The sequence below is a fragment of the Acomys minous genome (genome assembly GCF_964271855.1).
Source record: "Acomys minous genome assembly, chromosome: 16".
NCBI lineage: Eukaryota > Metazoa > Chordata > Mammalia > Rodentia > Muridae > Acomys > Acomys minous.
Window position 1 is genome coordinate 16,336,467 of NC_140498.1, and position 22,552 is coordinate 16,359,018.

At 50.6% G+C, this 22,552-nt stretch overlaps 1 protein-coding gene across 3 annotated transcripts in view; it reads left to right on the top strand.

The window, feature by feature from the left end:
• Positions 1–19,793, top strand: part of FAT2 (FAT atypical cadherin 2) — an 81,709-nt gene extending 61,916 nt beyond the window's left edge. For all 3 annotated transcript variants that reach the window (XM_084764121.1, XM_084764122.1, XM_084764120.1), the window contains exons 14-24: positions 2,143–2,526; positions 2,930–3,144; positions 4,214–4,351; positions 4,799–4,942; positions 5,846–6,043; positions 8,626–9,436; positions 11,680–11,825; positions 13,979–14,420; positions 14,642–14,795; positions 16,559–17,016; positions 17,920–19,793. In XM_084764121.1, coding sequence (XP_084620247.1) covers positions 2,143–2,526; positions 2,930–3,144; positions 4,214–4,351; positions 4,799–4,942; positions 5,846–6,043; positions 8,626–9,436; positions 11,680–11,825; positions 13,979–14,420; positions 14,642–14,795; positions 16,559–17,016; positions 17,920–18,449 — 3,620 coding nt within the window. In that variant the 3' untranslated portion in view covers positions 18,450–19,793. The remainder of the gene's footprint in view (positions 1–2,142; positions 2,527–2,929; positions 3,145–4,213; positions 4,352–4,798; positions 4,943–5,845; positions 6,044–8,625; positions 9,437–11,679; positions 11,826–13,978; positions 14,421–14,641; positions 14,796–16,558; positions 17,017–17,919) is intronic.
• Positions 19,794–22,552: the final 2,759 nt, after the last annotated feature.

Sequence of the window (22,552 nt, forward strand, 5' to 3'; positions counted from 1 at the left end):
CAATAGTGCCTGACAAAAGCAGCTCATGAAAGAGAGACTTCATTTTGTCTGATGGTTTGAGAGAGGATAGGTCCGCCATAGGGCTAGCACATGAGGTGTGGCTTGTCACACTGTGTCCACACTCAGGAAGCAGGGGGAGGCTATAAAGCCTTAAGGTCCCCTCCAGTGACCTACTTGCTCTAGTGGACTCTGCGTCCTCAGGGTTCTGCAACCTTTTAAAACAACTCCACACGCTGGGTGCGACGTGGAAGCACATTCCACGTTTAAACCACAACCACGGAGCTATATCCTTAGCCCCAACAGCCTCCATTTTATTTCAGTGACGCTGTTTTCATTGTTTCTTTCCCATGTGACATTTGCAAAGTCTTTTAGTCTGGTTTCTGGTGGTGTGATTAAATACTTTGGACTAGGGCGATTGGTAAGGAGCCAGTAAAGTTCAAGGCTGAAGAGGTGCCCAGGTGGTAGAGGGCTTGCTCACAAGCATGAAGACATGAGTTCGATCCCCAGCACCCGTGTAAGAAAGCTGGACTTGTGTGTGCTTGTGATCCCAATGCTGCGCCAGGGGAGACAGGAGGATCTTTGGGGCTTGCTGGCTGGCTGGTCTAGCTGAATCAGAGAGCCCCAGGCCAGAAAAAAACAATATAAATGGCTCCTGAGAGATGACACTTAAGGTTGACCTTTAACCTCCATATGCACATGCACATCCATGCATGCACACCTCCACACACAGAAATACACACACACACACCAAAAATCAAATAGAAGTTTATCTGGCTTGCAGTTATAGAGGTTGGAGAGTTCACGAATTTGATATCAGCAGCTGGAAGGGCTTTCGGTTGTATGACAGTACAACAGAAGGCATTTTGGGAAGGCCACAGATACCTATGGCACCTTGGGTCTGTCTTCTGTTTCTTTATTTTTATTTTATTTATTTATTTATTTATTTGGTTTTTCAAGACAGGGCCTCTCTGTGTTGCCTTGGTTGTCCTGGACTCACTTTGTAGACCAGGCTGGCTTTGAACTCACATCGATCCACCAACCTCTGCCTCCCTAAGAGCTGGGATTAAAGGCGTGCACCACCACTGCCCAGCTGTCTTCTGCTTCTTATGAAGCCACTAATGCCATCCTGGTAGCCCCACCTCTGTGCTCTCATCTCAGTGACCTCCAGCCATTGTCCACACATGATGTCAGAGCTGAGTTTTCAAAACATCAACTGTGAAGGTCACATTTAAACCGTGGCACACAGCGAATTCAAGCCATTCTGGTCTGTTTACCCATATTGCGCCAATGATAGCATCTGTCATCCTGAAACATCTTAATGTGGTCCACTTTCCTAAGTCAAATTTTATCACTGATACTCTGGGTAGGCCAAAAGATGACTTAAGGGTCAAAGTAGCCAGATCAATTTAAGATGACAACGATGATTATACTTATAAAAGTGGAATCATACTCTCCCAGCAATGTAAATTGAATATCTCCTATATTTTAGCTTGGCATTGCAGGAGGGAAGATTTTTGGCAAAGGAATATGGTATTCTAGGGAAGGTGAACAGTCAATCCAAAGGCAGAGAAACTGGACCTGGTAAACCTGGCACACACACTTATGTTCATAATGTGGGTACACATGTATGTGTGGAGGACAGAAGTCATCCTTGGCCATCATTCGTTGGGTGCCACCCACTTTGCTTTTTTTTTTTTTTTGAGACAGGATCCCTTCAATGGCATAGCATTAGTCGGTTTACTAGGATGGCTCTCCAGCAAGCCCCAGAAATCTGCCAGACTCCTCCTCCCAGCGCTGGGATTAAGAGCATGCACCACCATGCCTTGCTTTTTGCATGCATTCTGGGGAATCAAACTCAGCACCCACGCTGGGGTGACAAGCACCTTGTCAAACAAGCCACTCTGTCCAGCCCTGTTCTCTTAACCTTTTACTTTGACATTAATTATAGGCTCACAGGAAGTTGCCACCAAGTTTGTGAATAAGCCCCTTCATCCTCCTAAGAACTTTTTGTGAGGGCTTGGAGTGGCTGCCCAAGAGGTTCTCACTCTTGACATTGCCCTGGGCACATCAGCTTTTATGAGCCTCCTCCTGAGCCCTGCTGCTGAGTGTCCTCAATATGATCCTTGCCCCTGGTCTCTACAGGTGCCAACGCCCAGGTGGTGTACTCATTGACAGACTCTGCTGACGGTCAGTTCTCCATTGATGCCACCTCAGGGGTGATTCGCCTGGAGAAGCCTCTGCAGGTCAGACCAAGCTCAGCTGTGGAGCTCACGGTCCGTGCCTCTGACCTAGGCACCCCAATACCACTGTCCGCCTTGGGCACTGTCACGGTCTCTGTAGTGAGCCTGGAGGACTATCTTCCCATCTTCCTGAACGCCGAGCACAGCACGCAGGTGTCCGAGGATGCTCCGATAGACACGGAGGTGCTGCACCTGGCTACCCTCACGCGCCCAGGCTCAGAGAAGACTGGTTACCACATCACTGGTGGGAATGAGGAGGGGAAGTTCCGACTCGACGCTCACACAGGTGAGATGGGCAGGAGGCAGCTCAGCGCTTCGTTTATGGGGTACACTAGTCTTTCACATACAGGGAGCATCTGTCCACACAGCTCCCCTCCTAACCGTCACAGCTGGCATCCTTTGATTATATATACGCTGTCCTCAGTTCTTCAGAGACTCACAAGCTGCTCCCCTTATCCATGTGGGCCTAGCTTACCCGAGAGGGTAATTATTCCTCCATATCTTCATCAAGAACTCCACCCAGGACCCTCAGTGGTCCTACGGAGCCTGAGTCAACCCCATAGGGACTCATGGAAGGATATCACTTCTGCATCTCGTGCAGAGTCCTCCCATTTACCCCAATGCACAGGAGTTGTCCCCAAACCCCTCAGATCTCTGCCTTACGGTTCCATCACCTCTTCTCTCCTCAGGAATCCTTTATGTCAATGGGAGCCTGGACTTTGAGACAAGTCCCAAGTACTTCCTGTCCATTGAATGCAGCCGGAAGAGCTCTTCCTCCCTCAGTGATGTGACCACCATCGTGGTTAATGTCACTGATGTTAATGAACATCACCCCAGATTCACCCATGACGTGTACACTGTGAAGGTCTTAGAGAATGCCATTGTGGGTGACGTCATCTTGACTGTAAGGACCTCCAGCTTCACTCTTTGTGGGGTGTGGGCTCTGGGGGTGGTTCTTGCCTCACCTTCCACATGGGTCCTCAGTCATTACAAACATAGGTTGGTTTACCAAGCCCGTTCTCTACAGACTTGACCATGGCTTGTAGCTTCTCAACAAAACTGTCATAGCTGGGCGGTGGTGGCGCACGCCTTTAATCCCAGCACTTGGGAGGCAGAAGCTGGTGGACCACTGTGAGTTCGAGGCCAGCCTGGTCTACCAAGTGAGTCCAGGACAGCCAAGGCTACACAGAGAAACCCTGTCTCGAAAAACAAAAAAACAAAAAACAAAAACAAAACTGTCATATATTAATGTCAGGGTGATTTGGTGAAAGCACAGGATTGGCAATATTCAATAGGAGAACAAAAAACAAGATTGGCCGCAGAGGTCTTTCCAATGCCTGTGACATGGAATGCCCATGGTGGAAGATAGAGACAGAGGGCATGTCATATTATATATATTTTTGCATTTAAATACACAGTTGCTCTCGCCTTCATTGAAGCATGCCCATTTTAATTTCTTCAGGACTCCTCGCCATCTTCCTCTGGACTCTTCTTCTGCATCCTCTACCCCAAATGCATGCCATCCGTTGCCTTTTTAAATACACTGTGGCTTTACAGTTCCTTGCCCATACCACTGCCTCTGCCTGGAAATGTTCTTTCTATGCCCAGACCTTGCCACGTCCTTCAGGGCTCCCTGAATCCTCCTGACCTTCCTGGAGTGTCACTCCACTCTGCACTCCCACAAGACCCACCATGATTAGAATCACACATAACACCCGACACAGCACTTTCTACGGGTGTATGTATCATTTTACATGTTCCTCCCATGTTAGCCTTCTGGGACCAACCTTGGTGTACCCTGTCGCCATAAGACAATGGGTAAACATTGCGCTGAGGTCACAAGAGATTCTCTTGGGGTGGGATTACCAAGCCAGTGGCTGCCGTTGGGATGTGGACACAGCCATCACTCTCAGGGCTACGATTCCTTTCTGGTCACTCTTGTGCCTGCATTCAGGGTCTCCTCTCTACTGCAGGTGTCGGCATCTGATGATGACGGGCCTGTAAATAGTGCCATTACCTATAGCCTCGTAGGAGGGAACCAGCTTGGACACTTCACCATCGACCCCAAGAAGGGGAAACTTCAGGTGGCCAAGGCCCTGGACTGGGAACAGGTGAGCCATGTCCGGGCTGAGCAGAGATGTGGCCCTATGGTAAAATCCAGAGGGTAAAGGGTAAACACACCCCATCCTGATGTCCAGACAGTCCTCAAGATGATTCCTCTGCGAGCTCTGAGGTGAGAGGTGGGCTGACGAGGGATCAATCCAGTGACAGCTACCATGGGACTGAGATCAGTTACTGGCATCAGGCACGTGGCTGGTTGCCTTAGGTGCATCTCATGCATCTCACTATTTGATGCCCACAGTCGTCCTGAGAAGAACGGCCCGACTTTATCCCCCCCAGCTCAGTCCTCTCCCCAAGGCCTTGTAATGAGGAAACGCTGGGCTGCAAATTACTTGGTCTGACCAGCGCCGTGAGTGGGGCCACCGGAGTAGGCGATACACCAAGGGACAGACACCAGGGGCCTTAGCCCTAATTCCCCAGTGTGCATCTTGTTGCAGACACCTCGCTACTCCCTGAGGCTCCGAGCCACAGACAGTGGGCAGCCCCCCTTGCACGAGGACACTGAGGTAGCTGTTGAGGTGCTTGATGTCAATGACAATCCACCCAGGTTCTTTCAGCTCAACTACAGCACTGCTGTCCAGGTAAGGACACCCTGAGCCCGCGCTCCTCTGTGTCCCTCTCAAGGGGAGGAGCTGCCCAGGGGTGTTGGCCCACCCAACCTGCTGTGATACTTCCTAGCTGTTCTTAAAGGCAACACAGGCCACCAAAAGGGGCATGTGGATTGTGGGATTGAAAAGAAACAGAAAAAAAAATTAATTAAAAAAGAAACAGACCCCTTGTTAGCCTTGTTAGGCATTTATATGGCGTTCATTCTGTCCTATTTGGGGTTCACCCCTGCCGTTGAAGTAGGTAGTGTCCGCCTCAGAGATTTCAGACATGAAGGTACATGGGGGAAGAAAGGCAGCATGCTCCATGTTACCTCTCATACGTAGACTCTAGCTTTAGACATGTACATATATGTATATTTGTGTACATATAGACTTACACACATATTAGGAAAGTAAGAAGGAGACTATTTGGGGAGGAGGAAGGTCAGTGAGATGAGGAAGGGAGAACCAGGAGGGTAGTGAAGAGGTTCATAAAAATAAGGTAAAATTATATATATTCATATATATATACCTATATACATGTATAATGCACATATATAAAACATCATAATGGAATCCATTATTTTGTATTCTAACTAAAAAAGTAATTATTAAAAATTGGAAGTGTTATGGATTCTAAGTAGTAGTAATCTGTCAGTTGTTGGGGTCAGGCAGTGACCTCTTGTGTAGGATAAGAGTTTGACCTTTGGTGTCAAAGATCCCTTCTAAGACCCAATGCTGCACTCCTGGACACCGAGGGAAGACTAACAGGCTAGCTTTGAGCTGTCTGTGGGCAGAGAGGTAAGGATGGGTCCCTGAAAGATGGGACCACAAAGGAGGGACCGGAGGGCTTGGGGCTTACACCACTCTCTGGCTTCCTCTTGCTGTTGGTCACAGGAGAACTCCCCCATTGGCATCAAAGTCCTGCAGCTGATCCTGGATGATCCTGACTCCCCACAGAATGGGCCCCCCTACTCCTTCCGGATCACCGAGGGGAACACTGGCTCTGTGTTCCGGGTGACCCCAGATGGCTGGCTGGTGACAGCCGCGAGCCTGAGCAGGAGGGCCCAAGAGTGGTATCAGCTTCACATTGAGGTGGGTGCTGCGTGGATCCGAGCTGGTAAGGGGTTTGGGGGACAGGATGCCTGCTGACAGACACAGTCGTGGTGCTTCTGCTGTGAGGAAAAGTGTGGTGTGAGGAAAAATGTGAGGGCTGTGTATGTGCCCGGCCATGGACCAGGGACTTCACACTGAGCCCCGCATGAATCCTCATCTCATCCTTGTGCATGTGTGTGCTCATGTGTGTCTATGTGTGTGTAGTTGTGTATCTGTGTGTGTCTGTATATATGTCCTTGTGTGTATTTGTATGTCTGTGTGTGTATGTTTATGTGTGTATGTGTGTCTCTCTGTGTTTGTCTGTGTGTACATGTGTGTCTGTGTGTGCATGTGTGTATGTCTTTCTGTATATGTGTCTGTGTGTCTGTGCATACATGTGGGTGGGTGTCTATATGTCTGTATGTGCATGTGTGTGTCTGTGTGTGTGTGCGTGCGTGTGTTTAACTATCCATGTATGTACATGCATGTGGAGGCCTGAGGACAGCCTTAGCTGGGGATATGAAGGGGATGGCTCCTTCCTTGTGGCCATTTCATTCTGAGTATGACGATAAACAATGAATAGATAAAGAGGGGAGCCACACTTTATGACTTGAGATAAGTAAATAAAGTAATGAGAGACTCGAGGCAGGGGACACACATATTCGTCACACAGGCGATGTCTGAGTCAAGACCTGTGGGGGCCTGGGGGACAGTGGGCAAGAGAGCATTCCAGGCAGGAGGAGTAAGATAGACTCTGGTTGGGTAAGAGTGTAAAGTGTCCTGTGATCAAAACCTCGGAAGTAATGTCAGGAAAGACACTGAAGTATTGATTAGGTGGGTTAATCATTGTGGGGCAGGAGGATTGCTCGTTGCAAGGGTGACTGACACTTGAGGTCCAACCTGTGACAACTGGAGAGTGACAGAAGTGCTGTCTAGTTCAAGTGTTTCCTACAGCTGAATGCCATGGCTGGGACAGGCTAACATCAGACCTTTCACAGTTCTGGGAGCTGGAGACTGAGGTGAGAATGAAGCTGTGGGCAGACCCTGCCGAGGGGTCTCTTCCTAACCTGTTGACTCTGCAGGGACACTGCTGTCCCCTTCAGCTAGTGTTACGGTCCCATAATCCTCATACTAGGGAGGCCGAGGCAGGAGGGTTATAAGGGTGACGTCAATCTGGGCTACAAAGCAAGTCCAGGACAGACTGGGCTACATGTCAAGGCTATGTTTTAAAACCAAGCAAAGGAGCTGTCCACATCTGTAATTCCAAAACTTGGAAGGCCGAGGTAGCAGGATTGCAAGTCTGTGGCCAGCCTGAGTTACAGAGCTAGATTTTGTCTTGTAAAATAAAAGTTTTTCTTTTCTTTTCTTTCTTTAAGGCACTAATAATCTTCACGAAGTCCCCACCACTATGATCCCATTTCCCAAAGGCTCCACTTACAAACAATGGGGATTGTATTTTAATTTAATCTGAATTTTAAATGGACAGAAAACACTAAGCATTGATGACAATTTATCCACAGCAGAGAACACTCTAAGCCAGCCAGCCTTGGCAAGCCAGGTTGAAGAGTCGCCCTATTTTTTTTTTATTTGTTTATATATTTGTTTAGGTCTCCTGGGGCTGGAGTTGGGAGCCTCCCTGCTCAGAACAAAGCTTGCAACAAGCGCTCTGATTCTCTTATCTAAGGAGGTCATTCCGCCATTGTTTAAAGCCTGCATGAGCTTTTCACACCCGTGACATGAGATGCAGCCTTGTGCCTCAGCCCACTGTGGAGGCCACCTCAGCCTTCCCTCCATTTGCTCCAGTGCCCTCATGTTTCCCTGAGCCGGCTTCTCCTTCCCAACCCTCGGACCCCCTTACATGTCCCTCCTTCTTCAGAGACACCTTCACCTCCACCCGACCTAAGTCAGACCCCTCACTGGCCTTCTTGTCACCCTCTGTTTGTTTTCTTCATGTTGTCCAAGCCAATAGCCTCGGCCATGTTAGGAACTCACCTAGCCTGTCCTGTGACCACAACAGAGGGCCTGGCCACAGAAAGCTCTCAGCTGGTCCTGAGGAAGAGTTCCCACTCCCACTCAGGTCATGTAGGAAAAGGAGTGCAGAGGGGGCTCTTCTTCAGCAGGGTAGCAGCCGCAGGGGTTTATGAAGAGTGCTCAGTGGTACCTGCTGACCGGCCAGAGCCTAGGGCAGAGGGTGGGAGTAGGGGCCTCAGAAGAGAAGAGGCCTAAAAGCCTGGCCTGTGTTAGAGAGCTGGCTCAGTCAGCATACACATGGACACACAAATAAGCACATACATGTGCGTGCACACACATGGAGGTTTGTTGGATTTAGGAAGAGGCTCAGGGCGCATAAGGTTTGGGAAAGTTGGGTCGTTTTACTGTTTCCGTATTTGCTACAAACCCTTAAGAAAATCTCCAGCACATCCCTGCGTGTTGGAGTTTATCTTTTCCCAAACGTGACAGCTCGCAACACCGGGCTTGGCGGGTGTGGAGAAGGGAGCCTTGACTGGTAGGGGGAACGGCTTCAGCTGGGCAGAGAGGCATTGTAGCCTGTTGGGTGCCATTGCTGTTTGTCTTACCCACAGGTGTCAGACAGTGGCCTCCCACCCTTGTCGTCTTCCACGCTGGTCAGGGTACACGTCACGGAGCAGAGCCGCTTCCCGCCTTCCACACTCCCACTGGAGATCTTCATCACAAAGGGGGAGGAGGAATTTCAGGGTGGCATGATAGGGAAAATCCACGCCACAGACCGAGACCCCCAGGACACACTGACCTACAGTCTGGAGCGGGAAGAAAGCCTGGGCAGGCACTTCTCAGTGGGCGCAGCCGATGGCAAGATTATTGCCTCCCAAGGACTGCCTCGTGGCCGATACTCGTTCAATGTCACAGTCAGTGATGGGACCTTCACCACCACCACTGGGGTCCATGTCCACGTGTGGCACATGGGGCAGGAGGCTCCGCAGCAAGCTGTGTGGCTGGGCTTCCACCAGCTCACCCCCGAGGAGCTGGTGAGCGACCACTGGCGTAACCTGCAGAGATTCCTCAGCAATACCTTGGACATCAAAAGAGCCAGCATCCACCTAGCTAGCCTGCAGCCTGCAGAGGCCACAGCTGGGGTGGATGTGCTCCTGGTCTTTGAGGGGCATTCTGGAACCTCCTATGACCTCCAGGAGCTGGCATCTGCCATAGCTCATTCATCCAAAGAGATGGAACACTCGGTGGGAATTCAGATGAGGTCGGCCCTGCCCGTGGTACCATGCCAAGGGTCAAGTTGCCAGGATCAAACCTGCCAAGAGACAGTGTCTCTGGAGCCCAGGGTTGGGCCCACTTATAGCACAGCCAGGCTCAGCATCCTGACACCACGACACCACCTGGGAAGAAACTGCTCCTGCAATGGTAAGGTCTGGGGATGTTCGGCTGAGTCCTTTCTGGCTGCGAGGTTCGTGAGCATGGCTATAATCAAACTAAATGCCACAGACTAACTGGGAGTCACGTGACAAAGCCTAGTCATAGGGTGCTACCCAAGTTCTCTCCACTTTCTGGAATTTTGAAAGTAACAGTGGATTACAATAGATATAGTAGCGAAAAGCATGGCCATGGGGCACCTGCTGCTGGGGTTCCCATCTTTACTCTGCCAGATAACGGGAGGTTATTTATTGACCTTTCTACACCTTCGGGCTTGGCTATTGTACGGATCGAGTTTGACATACCAGGTACTCAGGAGAAGAGCCTGGCAAAGGCCTCCAGACCTGCCAGTTACTGAGGCCACTGCTGTTAGCGTCACAGCCAGCTGGTATCAACTCAGGAAGTAGATTCAGCATAGGGTCAAACCCCAGCTCCATCATTTACTAGTGGTGTGTCCTTGGGTGGGTTCTATGAAGTCCACTGAACTAGTGTTGCCCATCTATAAACTCGAATAATGATAGTACCTCTTCACTTAGATTGGTCTATATATCGATATGTACATATAGATATATCTATATATAGATATGAGTACATATAGATATAATTACATATAGATATAATAGTACGTAGCCCATGGCTGGCCACGGTAAGTGCAGGACAGTGCTGGCTGTCATTCACATGGGAACAGCTATAAAGAGCCAGCTGTGTGCCGGGCTTTGTCTGGGTCACCAGCCCCTTCTGTGTTAAAGACGGGCACTATTTTGCCTGAAACTATACAGCCTCCAATGGAGGCCAGGCTATCCATGCACCAGTGTGTCTTATTCAAAACTTGCACTAAGCAACTGCAGGAACTCGGTTTTCTGGAAAGACTCACCCAGTGCTCCTGGGATGAAGACCTGCACCCCAGAGCAGCTCAGGTTTGTTAAAAAGGAAACCAACGCAAGCTGGGGAAATGGCTCAGTTGGTAAATTGTTCACCGCTCAAGGTATGAGGACCCAAGTTTAGATGCCCGTCTTCAAGTACAGTAGCACAGACCTTTAACCTTTAACCCCAGTGCTGAGAAGATGGAGACAGGAGGATCTCTGGGTGGGGCTTGCTGGCTAGCTGGCCTAGCCAGGTCAGACAGCGATAGCTTTCTGTTCATCAAGAGACACTGGGTTAAAAAGTAAAGTGGAGAGCAATTGAGGAAGATAGCTAACATCGGCCTGTGGCCCTCACATATACACGCACCAACACACACACACACACACACACACACACACACACACACACAGTGACATAGCCTGTACTATCTTTTAGAGACCCATCCAGCTTTCATTAAGGAGATTGTGGCTCAGATTTAGAGACGGACAGGGCACAGTAGGCCTAGGCTAAGTCCCCACTCTGCAGCCTGCTTCAGGGAAAACTGTAATAACGGAAGGCTCTCTCTGTCTCTCTGGACCACCTGGCAGCAGAAGGAATGGTTCTAAAAGCCAGTGCTGCTGTGCACTGCACCAGGGAGGGTGTGTTCAAAGAGACTGCCCCGGGCATGCTGCTAGAAGTTTTTATTGCAAGGCCTTGGGTGAGCCTTGGCTGAGTATCCAAGCCTGACTCCTGAGCAGGAGGGCATGGTGGTTAAGTGAGCCAAGATGGAGACCCCCCCATCCCACCCGCTGCTCAGGCAAAACCTCGGACTCTTGCCTATGCAACTGTGCATTAGAAATCAGTAACAGGGCTAGGGATGCTGGACTTAAAGAGATTTGGACCCTTCCATCCATCACTTGCTCCTTGTATCACAGAATAGCTCTTGACTCCCTCATGAGCATCTCGCTTGGGAAGTTCCCTGTTTACCCAAGAAGAAGGCAGGCCCTGTGGTCTCCAATCTCACACGGCTGCAAACTCTTCTTCAATTTCATCTCCTGTCTTCCGGTGATAGCCAGGCTGTATGGGTCATGCGGGATTTAAAAGCTTGGCTTCATGCGCTTGATTAGTTGACTAGTTCCCCCTGCTGACTTTTCTTTCTGCATGGCTGAAGCTCACTGCAGCAGACCCTCAGGCTGGGAGTGATGGCAAGGAACCTGTACCCAGAGGGAGGCATGCAGGGTGACAGCCAACCTCCCTTTGCAACTCTAGAAATGTAGCCCATCCTACCCCAGCCTGGGCTCTTCACGTAGCCAATGTGGTACATGACCCATTTGCCAGTGTAAGGGATCTGTGACACTTCAAGGATGGTGACGCCTCGGGTTCGTTTGCAGGTACCACCTTGAGGTTCGGTGGTCAGAGCTACATGCGATATAGGCCCCTGCAGGCTCAGAACTGGCAGGTCCATTTCTACCTGAGAACGCTCCAGCCATGGGCCCTCCTAATGGTCACCAATGAAACAGCCTCTATTTCTCTGAAGGTAAGGCGACTCCCACATGAGTGGCTTCCATAGCACTGGGAAGACAAGGGGTGCTGTGGGGATATCTATCTCATCTTTTTCAAGGATGCTGAATATGACTATCAGTCAGAACACACAGGCCAGGACTGTCCAAACCACAGCTCTTCCATCTGGACATACATACCCAAGGCCATCAGGGGTGGGGCTACTTGCTCTGTGGGATGTGAAATCCCTGGAAGAGAGACAGTGAGAAGGACGTGAGCCTACATAGCCCCGGCACTGTGAGCAGGTTTTTAGCGTGTGGTAGGAATTTCCACTGGGAGTACTCAGATAACAAATCCAAAGCAAAGCCTCATGGGAACACAAGGAAAACGTGGTAATTTATGCTAGTCCCTCAGTAATTCGTGTTACCTCCTACAAAAGTCACCTTTGCTGCCTGGGTTAATACTTCTGTCACAACGTTGCACCAGTTGACTACTTTCATGGTTTCAGTTTGTTCAACGTGTATCTGTTGGGCATCAGCACTGGGTGACAGGTCCTGTTCTATGCACTTGGGTCTCCCTGTTGAATGGGACTGCGATCCCTCTTAGAGTTTTCATTACACACCAGGGAGGCTGATGATAGAACCGGGAGATTTTAGAGTTGGTTTGAATGTGAGAAGTCCTGAGGGCACAGGGGATGGGATGCTGTGGGGGGGGTGATGGGGGGGGGGAGTGAGGTGGTCAGGGAGGTGGTGGCTAAGCAGTAACTTGAAGAGCGTGAGGAAATGTATTAGATGTGTTTCCTGTTGCTGTAATAAAGTGTGGGCAAGGCCCTGGGTTCATCCTAAGATGGAGAAAAAGAGAGGGGGAGGAAGAAGAAGATGAGAGAGGAGGAAGAAGGTGAGGGAACATAAAAGGTGGAGGAAGAAAAAGAGGAGGCAATAAAAGCAAAGAAGATGAAGGGTGGAGAGGAAGGGAAGGAGGAGGAAGGAAAAGGAGGCAGAGGAGATGAAGGAGGAAGAAAAGTAGGCGAAGAAAGAAGAGGATTAAAAAGAAGAGAGGAAAGGAGAGGAGGAGTGACGGTGGGCAGAAGGAGGCAGTGGCGTCAGTGCTTAGCTGAGCGATTGGCTGCTGGGAGCAGAGAAGAAAGAGAAGGTCTGCCATTTGACACAGCAACACAGAGCGCACTGAACACTGGACACCGGCAGTTTTTAGCACAGGAAGGATGGGTTCAGCAGGAATGCCTAGGTTCTGTTGTTTTGCTTTGTTTCTGCTTTTTCAACACAGCTCCAACTTTATGCCTGCCAGCATAAAGTGACCGAGCCTTGACGCAGAGGCTCACCAGTCAAGCATCCCACTGAGCTATTAGCCCCAGCTGTTCTTTTTCTGTTTTGAAGCAGGCTCTCTCTATGTATCCTAGGCTGGCCTGGTGCTTTATAAGCATACCCACCTGTTGACAGTAAAGAAAACTAGAATGTTCTAAGCCAGGGGCTCTCTAACACTTTAGCTTCAGGGGGCTTATGATGTGTGTGCAGGCACAAGTGCAGAGGCCACAGTGCAACTCAGGGGGTTGCTCCTCAGGTACCATCTACGTTGGGGTTTTTTGTTGTTGTTGTTGTTGTTTGTTTGTTTGGATCTTCTTTGTTTGTTTTGTTTTTGTTTCTTGATGGTCTGGAGCTGAACAGCTAGGCTAGATTAGCTGGCCCCAGCACATTCACTAATGATAAAACACAAGGTCCCACCAGTAAGGCATTTTTGGACCCCAGTTCCCTCATCTGTCAAATTGTATCTTGATCATTGTGTGGAATATGGTGAGGACTGGATGGGATTGTGAGGACGTTTGGAATCTTCAAAGACGACCTGAAGCGATTGAAAATGCTTGGAAATGGGGGGTGTGGCTCAGCTGGCAAAGCACTTGTCTGGCATACACAGAGTCCTAGATTTGATCCTCAGCTCTACCTAAAGAGCTATGACGGCGAACAACTGTAGCTCTAGCAAATTAGGAGGTAGAGGAAGGAGGATCGGGAGTTCAAGGTCACCCTTGGCCAACGAGCAAAATGGCAGTGTAAATGAGTGGGGTAGGTGACTGGGCGGGGTGGGTAGAACAAGAAAGACCAGGAAAACAGTTCTGCAACTGAGAGCCCGTCTCAGAAATCCTTGTTTCGCTGACGGCTATCCACGCTCCCTTTGCAGCTGGCCAATGGCTTTCTCCAGCTGGAACACCGCTGTCCAGGTGGTTTCTATGGAAACCTTTCCTCCCGGAATCCTGTGAACGATGGGCAGTGGCACTCCATGCTGCTAGAGGAGAGGGACACTTCCGTTCATCTGTTGGTTGACGCCACCGACAACGCCTCCTTTGTCATCCCAGAGGAATGTCAGGGTCTGAGGACTGACAGACACCTACTGCTGGGTGGCCTCGTCCCTTCGAATCCTTCCTCAAACATCTCCCTGGGCTTTGAAGGCTGCCTGGATGCTGTCGTGGTCAATGGTGAGAGGTTGGAGCTGCTTGGCCACGGAGAGAAGACGGTGGGCCGGCTAGAGAGACGGGCTCTCACCCAGTGCTGCTGGCCCGGCACTGCCTGCAGCCAGAACCCGTGTCTCAACGGTGGAAGCTGCTCACCGACCCTTGGAGCAGGTAAGTACTGGGAAGGTGAGCCCGAGGTTTATACTCAAAGCCCCTGATTGTGATCTAGACCTTGTGTCTCACTGTAGTTTTGGCAGGTTAGGGTCCCTGACCACAGCCCAGGGTGATCTTGGGAAAGCCACTAATGATTCTTGAACTACAGCGCAAAGACAGGTTTTACTAGGGTCCCTAAGCACTAGCCGGTTGTTCATTCACCTTCCTCTTTTTCCCAGGCTACCTGTGCCGGTGCCCCCCTCCGTTCTCTGGCAGGAACTGCGAACTTGGGAGGGAGAATTGCACTTCTGCGCCCTGCCAGGAAGGTGGCACGTGTGTCTCCTCTCCTGAAGGCACTTCCTGTAACTGCCCTCACCCTCACACAGGAGACAGGTAAGCCCCCGAGAGGCCACATGCCCTGGTTCCTCACCCTGGAACATTAGGGAGTGATCTTTGCCCTCTGACCACTAGGGAGGCCAATGTGAGTCTAGAAGCCCAGCCTTTGGGCCTTTTCCTCCTATGACTTCCTTCCATCATGGCACCACGAGAAGGAATGCTTGTGGAAAAGGTGGTTTCCCAAACCCAATTCCCAACCGTCTGAACCAGACACATAAGCAAGGGACCAGGAAGCCATACATCTGATCAGCTGTAGTCAGCCTAGATATATTAGCCATTGACTGCCAGGCATGGTGGCTCATGACTACAATCCCAGCACTTAGGAGGTCAAGCAGGAGAGTCAGAAGTTCAAGGTCCAGGCTGGAGGGATAGCTTACTCATAAGGATGGGCGTTCAGATTCCAGCATCCACATAATAGGCCATGTGCTCCTCCGTGACTGCAGCGCAGGACTGGGCTGGCTTCTTAGGGCTCAGTGAAGAGACGCAGGTGGCATTCCTACCTGTTTCCCATTCCTGGGCCATAGCTGATTTGTATCTGGTAAACAGATACCTGAGGAGGTAGCATCCTCAGCAGTAGCATCTGATTTCATTGGTGGAGAGAATATCCCAGGCTTGTATGTCATTGGTAAAGAAATGGACATTACCAGGCAACATGGTCACAAATGAGGTGGTTTCTAAATCTGGGGGGGGGGGCAGCGGAAGATGGCTCAACTGGTAACAGTGTTTGCCTTGCAAGCCTGAGGATCTGAGTTCAGTCCCCAGAACCCATGTGAAAGGGTTGGGTATGGTGGTATACACTTGTGGTCCCAGCTCTAAAGAGGCAGAGAGAGACAAGTCCCTGGAGCTTCCTAGCCAGCCGGTCTCACTTAGTTGGTGAGAGACCCCCCCCAAGCAAGTGAAAGACCCTGTTTCAAAAACAAGGTGGATGGTGCCCTCGGAATGGCATATAAGGTTGACCTCTGTCCTTCACACATATGTGCATACACGTGCCCTTGTACCCTTCCCCCACATGTATTCTTGCACACAATTGTATGTGGGAGTACATGTACCCAATAACACAAAGGAGCCTAGTGTTCTAGGGTGCCTAGTGCTCTGCTCTATCACCCTCATCTTATTCTTGTGAGACAGGGCCTCGCTGGACTCAGGGCCAACAAGGCCCAGGGATCTTCCTGTCTCTGCCTCTCACAGTCTGGGGCCAACACACAGCCAGCTTTTGTGTGGATGCAGGCGATTCAGACTCAGTTCATACCCTTACATACTGAGCTGTGTCCCTCGACCCAGGGTGCACAAGCATCAACACACACACACACACACACACACACACACACACACGCACGCACACACGTACAAGTGTGGGTGATTGTGATATTAATGAGGTAGAGTGTTTGACAATTCCCTTTTGACTTTTGGCAGGAAGTCACAGGATTGGGGGTGAGGGCTCTATCCCATAGGACTTTGGAAAAGAGACCTTTAGGGGGATGGAAAAAAATAGCTCGGTGGTTAAGAGCACTTGCTGTCTCTTTCAGAGAACCTGGGTTTGATCCCCCAGCACCCCCCATGGTGGCTGACAAACAGTCTGTAGGATCTTTATTCCCTTTTCTGGCCTCAGAGGGCATCAGGCACACATGTGGTACACAGCCATGCATGCAGACAAAATATTTGCACATTAAAAAAAAAATAAACAGGGTTTTTCTTTTCTTTTCTTTTTTTTTTTAAGAGGTACCTTCAAAGTCCGCTAAGTAACCTCTCCATCTCTGCAGGTGTGAAATGGAGGCAAGAGGTTGCTCTGAAGGACACTGCCTCATCACTCCTGAGATTAAGAGAGGCGACTGGGGGCAGCAGGAGTTTCTGGTAATCATAGTGGCCTTGCCTCTTATCATCATTGCCACCGTGGGCCTCCTCCTCTACTGTCGCCGCTGCAAGTCTCACAAGCCAGTGGCCATGGAGGACCCAGACCTCCTTGCCAGGAGCATTGGCGTGGACACCCAAGCTTCGCCTGCGATCGAGCTCGACCCCCTGGGTACCAGCTCCTGCGACAACTTGAACCAAACGGAGCCCAGCAAGGCCTCAGTTCCGAGTGAACTCGTCACCTTCGGACCTAGCTCCAAACAGCGGCCGATGGTGTGCAGCGTGCCTCCCAGGCTGCCACCGGCCGCAATCTCCTCCCATCCTGGCCACGAGCCGGTCATCAAGAGAACGTGGTCAGGCGAGGGGCTGGGTCAGTATAACCAGAAGTCCTGTGGCTGAGGGGTGGATGGTAGGGAGTAGGAGCCCCCAAACACTCCACGGGTGTACGTGTTGGGATACGATGAAAGAGCCAGGCATCAAACCCATCTCTGGGAATTGGGACACGAAAGGATGCATTCCAGCTTGCAGTACACAGGTGCCTGGAGAAGAGGCCAAGACTCTTCACCCGGAGTTTGTGGCTCATGGCGGCTGTTCCACTGTCCGCTCCTCTTGATGAGTTTGCGTAGGCTTGGGAACAAAGAGGGGTTGTCTGCAGCTTTGCGCTGTTGTCCTCTTTGGTTCAGAAAGAGCTGGGTTTGTGAAGCACTTTCTTTTCTTTTTTTTTTTTTTTTTCCTGGTGTTCTCCCCAGTAGTTACAACGGGTATTGTCGTGGTATGTCACCGAGGCCATAAAGATGAAATGAGTTGCTCTCGTTCTCTCTGGCAGAGATAGGTGTGAGATAAAAGGGCCCCTCCAAGCCTCCCTCATCCCATCAGCCCCTGTGACCGATGCCATGCCATCTCCAAGTCCACAGTGTGCATCTGCTCCCTTCAGTCCTGAGATTAAACTCTCTGCGGGGGTGGTGGGGTCTCGGGACGAGTTTCAACTGTCCAACGCCACCAGGGTCTCCCTAGTCCTTGTCACTGACACGGGTTGGCAGTAGGGATTTGCAAGATGGGCTGGCTTTGGGTTTAACCTCAGGGCCTTAACTTGCCCTCCCTGGACTGGAGATCCATCCCAACTTCCAGAGACAACATGTACAGATAGGTGACACGCCCACCAGCTCCCTGGGCCATCCGTACCAAACGTCAAGTCATTCCCAGCCCCTGTACAGCTTGCTAGAATGCCCGACGCGGAAACACGGAGCTCACCAAGCCTTCTGTTTTCTTTCAGTATACCCAGGTGAGGCTGCAGTCTGGCCTCCGACTTACTCCCGGAAGGAGCATTGGGAATACCAGCATCCCGAAGTAATGCAGGGACCTCTGCCACCTTCTCCTCACCGCCATGGCAGTCCCGCGGTGATGCCGGATCCCACTGGCCTCTACGGGGGCTTCCCTTTCCCCCTGGAACTGGAAAACAAGCGGGCACCCCTCCCACCCCGTTACAGCAACCAGAACCTGGAAGACCTGATGCCTCCACGGCCCCCCAGCCCCCGGGAACACCTGCTCGCCCCCTGTCTCAACGAGTACACGGCTATCAGCTACTACCACTCGCAATTCCGCCAGGGGAGCGGGCCCTGCCTGGCAGAGGGGGGCTATAAGGGAGTGAGCATGCGCCTCAGCAGAGCCGGGCCCTCCTACGCTGACTGTGAAGTGAATGGTGGGCCTGCTGCAGGCCGGAGCCAACCTCGAGCACCTCCTAACTACGAGGGTTCAGACATGGTAGAGAGCGACTATGGGAGTTGTGAGGAAGTCATGTTCTAGCTCCGGGGGCTCTCAGCGGAAGGCGTGGGGGAGGCCCAGGCCCTGTACTGTCTTCCAGTCTTGTGGGGGGAGTGAGTTGGGTGTGACTGGGAGAAAGAGGGAAGCCACCACATCCCTATCTCTTAAAATGTGCTCTTCGGGTCCCTTAGCTTGTCCTCGAGGGTGGAGAGAAGCTGAGGGTGGAGCTGCCAAAACAGCTGTTGGGCCCCAGCCAAGAGAGGATGCGCAGACAGGTGCATGCTGGGATGAGAACTAGGAGGGCAATCCCTCAGCTCGACCACCTCCCAGACTCAGCCAGAAAAGAGCTGCAACTACTAGCTCGGCATGTTTGGGCCAAGCTACTTAAAACGGCTCACAGGCCCATTGTGGGGCAGGCAGGTCTGTGCCCAACAGGCAACCACGCATGCATCTACTGTGGAGGGAGGGCCCAGGGCCTTCTGAGATCCATGCAGTGGTCTCCTAGGGAACTGAAGGGTAAAGCAGCCTGCACGCAGGTACTGCAGTCAGCTGAGTATCTGCGCTGTGTGTGCATTTGTGAAGTCCGTGCCAAGTGTCTCGTGTCAGCGCCATTCCTGGGCACTGGGAACAAGAGCACTCTTGGGAGATGAGTCGCTTGCCCCTCCATGTCCCAGAAGTCTTGTCCTTGAAGCTTCAGGATGCGTCGCACCTCTGCCAGTAGGATCCTGCCTGGAGGACCTTCTGTGTTGAAGAATTCAGATCCCGTGGAATGCTGAGTTGACTGGCCCAAGTTCTCCAGGCACTTTTGGCCAAAAGCAAGAAGGAAGTAGTTCATCTGAAAAAGTCCTTAGGCACTTTTCAACCTTGCTGCCTGGATGCAAGGGGTTTCTCCTTGTCTAGACACAAGGAATTCAACTACTGTTCAGGACCAGGTGGAGGAGAAAAGCCAGCTAGCAGACCCTTCATCGCAGATGCCTGCCAATCAAGTGTTACCCACACTGACTCAGCCCTACGCATGGAGGGTCAGTGCGGGCCCATGCCTACACATGTGGGCACCCATGGACCGTGTGTATTGGGCACGTGTGTAGAAAGTTATGTAGCTGGGAATGGCAGAGGCTGGAAGCCAGGGAGGCCTGTAGTGGCCTGAGCACTCTGTTTTTTCCCCAGTCCCTCTCTGGTCCACTGCCTTTCATGTGTGTGGTTTTGGAGTCAGAAGTCAGAAGGAAGAACAGCCGAGACTCCCACCGACAGAGCCGTTCAGAAGCAGCTGTGTGGAGAGGGCTTGTTAGTGGGCATGCGTGACTGTGGGTGTGAGTGATTGCACGAGTGGCTTTGTTGGCCATTTGATTTTTTTTTTTTAACAATAAATATCTTTTTTTACTGTTACTTTCTGTGTCACTTAGAGTCCTTCAGGCTGGGTCAGGGTCAGGTCAAAAGAGTGTCCAAGTCCAGGTTCATAAAGAATTGATGAGCTGGACAGGTCCACTACCCTGATATCTGGCTACGCTAGACCCTTGAGCTCAATCAGACATCAAGTCAGAGGTCTGTATAGAGCCAGGACAGTATTTCAGGGAAACACCTCTGATTCCAATAGCCCCTCTCCAGTTCAGTTTTTAAAAAAATCCTTGAGCCAGGCATAGTGGTGCATGCCTTTAATCCCATCACTTGGGAGACAGAGGCAGGAGGATCACTGTGAGTTAGAGGCCAGCCTGGTGTACAAAGTGAGTTCCAGGACAGCCAGGGCTGTTATACAGAGAAACCCTGTCTTGGAAAAAAAAAATCCTTATTTATTTATTTATTTAAAAATCTATTTGTATGTGTTTGGAGGTCAGAGAACAACTTGTGGGAGTTAGTGTTCTCCTGTTGTGCATCTCTCAGGGAATGAACTCAGGTCATCGGGTGTGGTAGCAAGTGCCCCACCATCTCACCAGCCCCAAGCCCCTCAATTTAAAGATGGGAACGCTAAAGTTCTCAGCAGAGGCTGTAAGCAGCAGGCATGCTAAAAGTCTAAGGCTCAAGACTTCATTTCCTGCCACCACTCAGGATGGTTGCAGGAGGGACCTCACTAACACAAGTCTTGAGGGAGCCAGCAACTGCTGCCTCACTCCTGAATGGGACTTCCCTTGGCAGCTGTCGTGACGTGAGACTAGAAAGCCCAGCCTGACAGAGATGGCTGGCGTGAGACATCCAGGTGGACTGGGGGCTCTGGAGTCAGGCAGGTAGGTTGTGTCACCCAGCTCCCTTGCACACTCACACATCCTTGAGCAGCTTTGACCCAACTCTCATTTTTAAAGACTCTTTTTTGAGAGCATTTTAGACCTCATGCTGCCCAGGCAGGATGAGGATGACTTCAAACTTCCTGTCCTCCTACCTCTATCTCCTGAGTGCTGGGTGTGCAGCATCATGAGGTGTTTATGAAGTACTGGGAATCACACTCACTGTATCAACTGAGCCACATCCCCAGTTCTCGTCATAGAGGCTTTCAGTAGTCGTTTCACAGCAGAGTTAAGTGGAAGACACAAAGCTATCACCCTTACACAGCATGTACATCCATCGCCAGCGTGGCACATTTCTTACATCAATGAACCAACATAGGCACGCTACCAGCCGAAGTCCATTGTACAAAGCAGGGCTCATTCCTGGTGTTGTAATGGGGCGTCCACCGCGATGGTTATCATATGGAACAGCTTAGCTCCTCCTGCCACAGCCTCTCAAATGGCTGAGATTACAGCGCACATTACAAAACATGGCACAAAGTTTTCATTTTTAAGGCTTAGCACTTCGTCCCTTTACGTGTGCTACGTCTGGTGTTGTGCCTAACTACCCAGGTGCACACCTCTGGACAGGTCAGAGAGCAGAGAGAGCAGAATGCCGCTGCCCAGCTGGATTTCTACGTTCTTCATTTTGTACAGTCTGAGACGCCATCCTGCAGGACGGTGCCACGCACGTTCACTGCGGGTCTCCCTCCCTCGGCTAAATCTCTTCGGAAACTCCCTCAAAGACGTGCCCAGATGTCTCCTGAGCAATCCTTTAAAAGTCACTGCCGAACCAAAGATGGTTTGTATTTTCCTGTATAACAGCTTCTATGGTTTTGCGATGTCTTTTCTAGTCTTATGTTTCACTTATGGAGCTGAGTCTCACTCAGAGTTTTAGACGTGGATAGCCAGTCTTCAGTGCTACTTGTTGAAAAGACCATCTCTGCACCAAGGATTCCCTTTACTTCTTTACCAAAGTCTTTCTGGGGTTTTTTTTTTTTCTCAGTAAACAAATACGTTAAATAGCATCACACTGGTTACTGTGATGGCTAATATTGTCAACTCCATGGAATCTGGGATTAATTTTAAGCCACACCTTCAGGGTAGGTTTTCCGACCTTAGTTAAGCTTCTTTGGGAATCCCCAAGACACACACCAAAGTATGTCCTGAGTAACTCTGAATCTACTCCGGTTGACAGAGAAGGGTAACTGCTGTAAATAGCAAGGATAGCTCACAGCAACTGTCACATAAGGACACCACTTTCCTTTTTTTTTTTTCTTTTCTTTGAGACAGGGTTTCTATGTATATCCCTGGATGCCTCAGAACTAAACTTTGTAGACCAGGCTGGCCTCGAACTTACAGAGATCCATCTGCCTCTGCCTCCTTAGTGCTGGGGATTAAAGGCGTGCACCACCACACCCAGCATTTTCTTTAATCTTTTAAGACAGGGACTCAAGCAGCCTAGGTTGGCATTAACTTTGCTATGTAGCTGGAAATAATTTTGAACTTCTGGTCACCCTATTTTTACCACCACACTCCATTTATGTATGCAGTGCTGGGGACTGAGTGCCACCAAGTCAGCCATCATTCATCAGCTGAGCTAAGTCCAGGCCACCGGTTGCTTTCTTCTAACACAAGTGAAATCCCTATTCACACTAAAACAACAATGATGATGACAATGACGACAACAACAACAACAACTGTGTTTTGGAACAATTGAATTAGTCCTGTCCTTAAAAGGTCCACAGAGCACTGACAGGTAACATCTCCCAGCCCAAAGACCCCCCCCCAACTCCTTGTTTGTGCATTTTCCCAGATTGGCCACTAGAGGGATCTCTGACCTCAAGAACCAATCCTTCCATGAAGCCACGTGACCTCTAGACCCAAAGA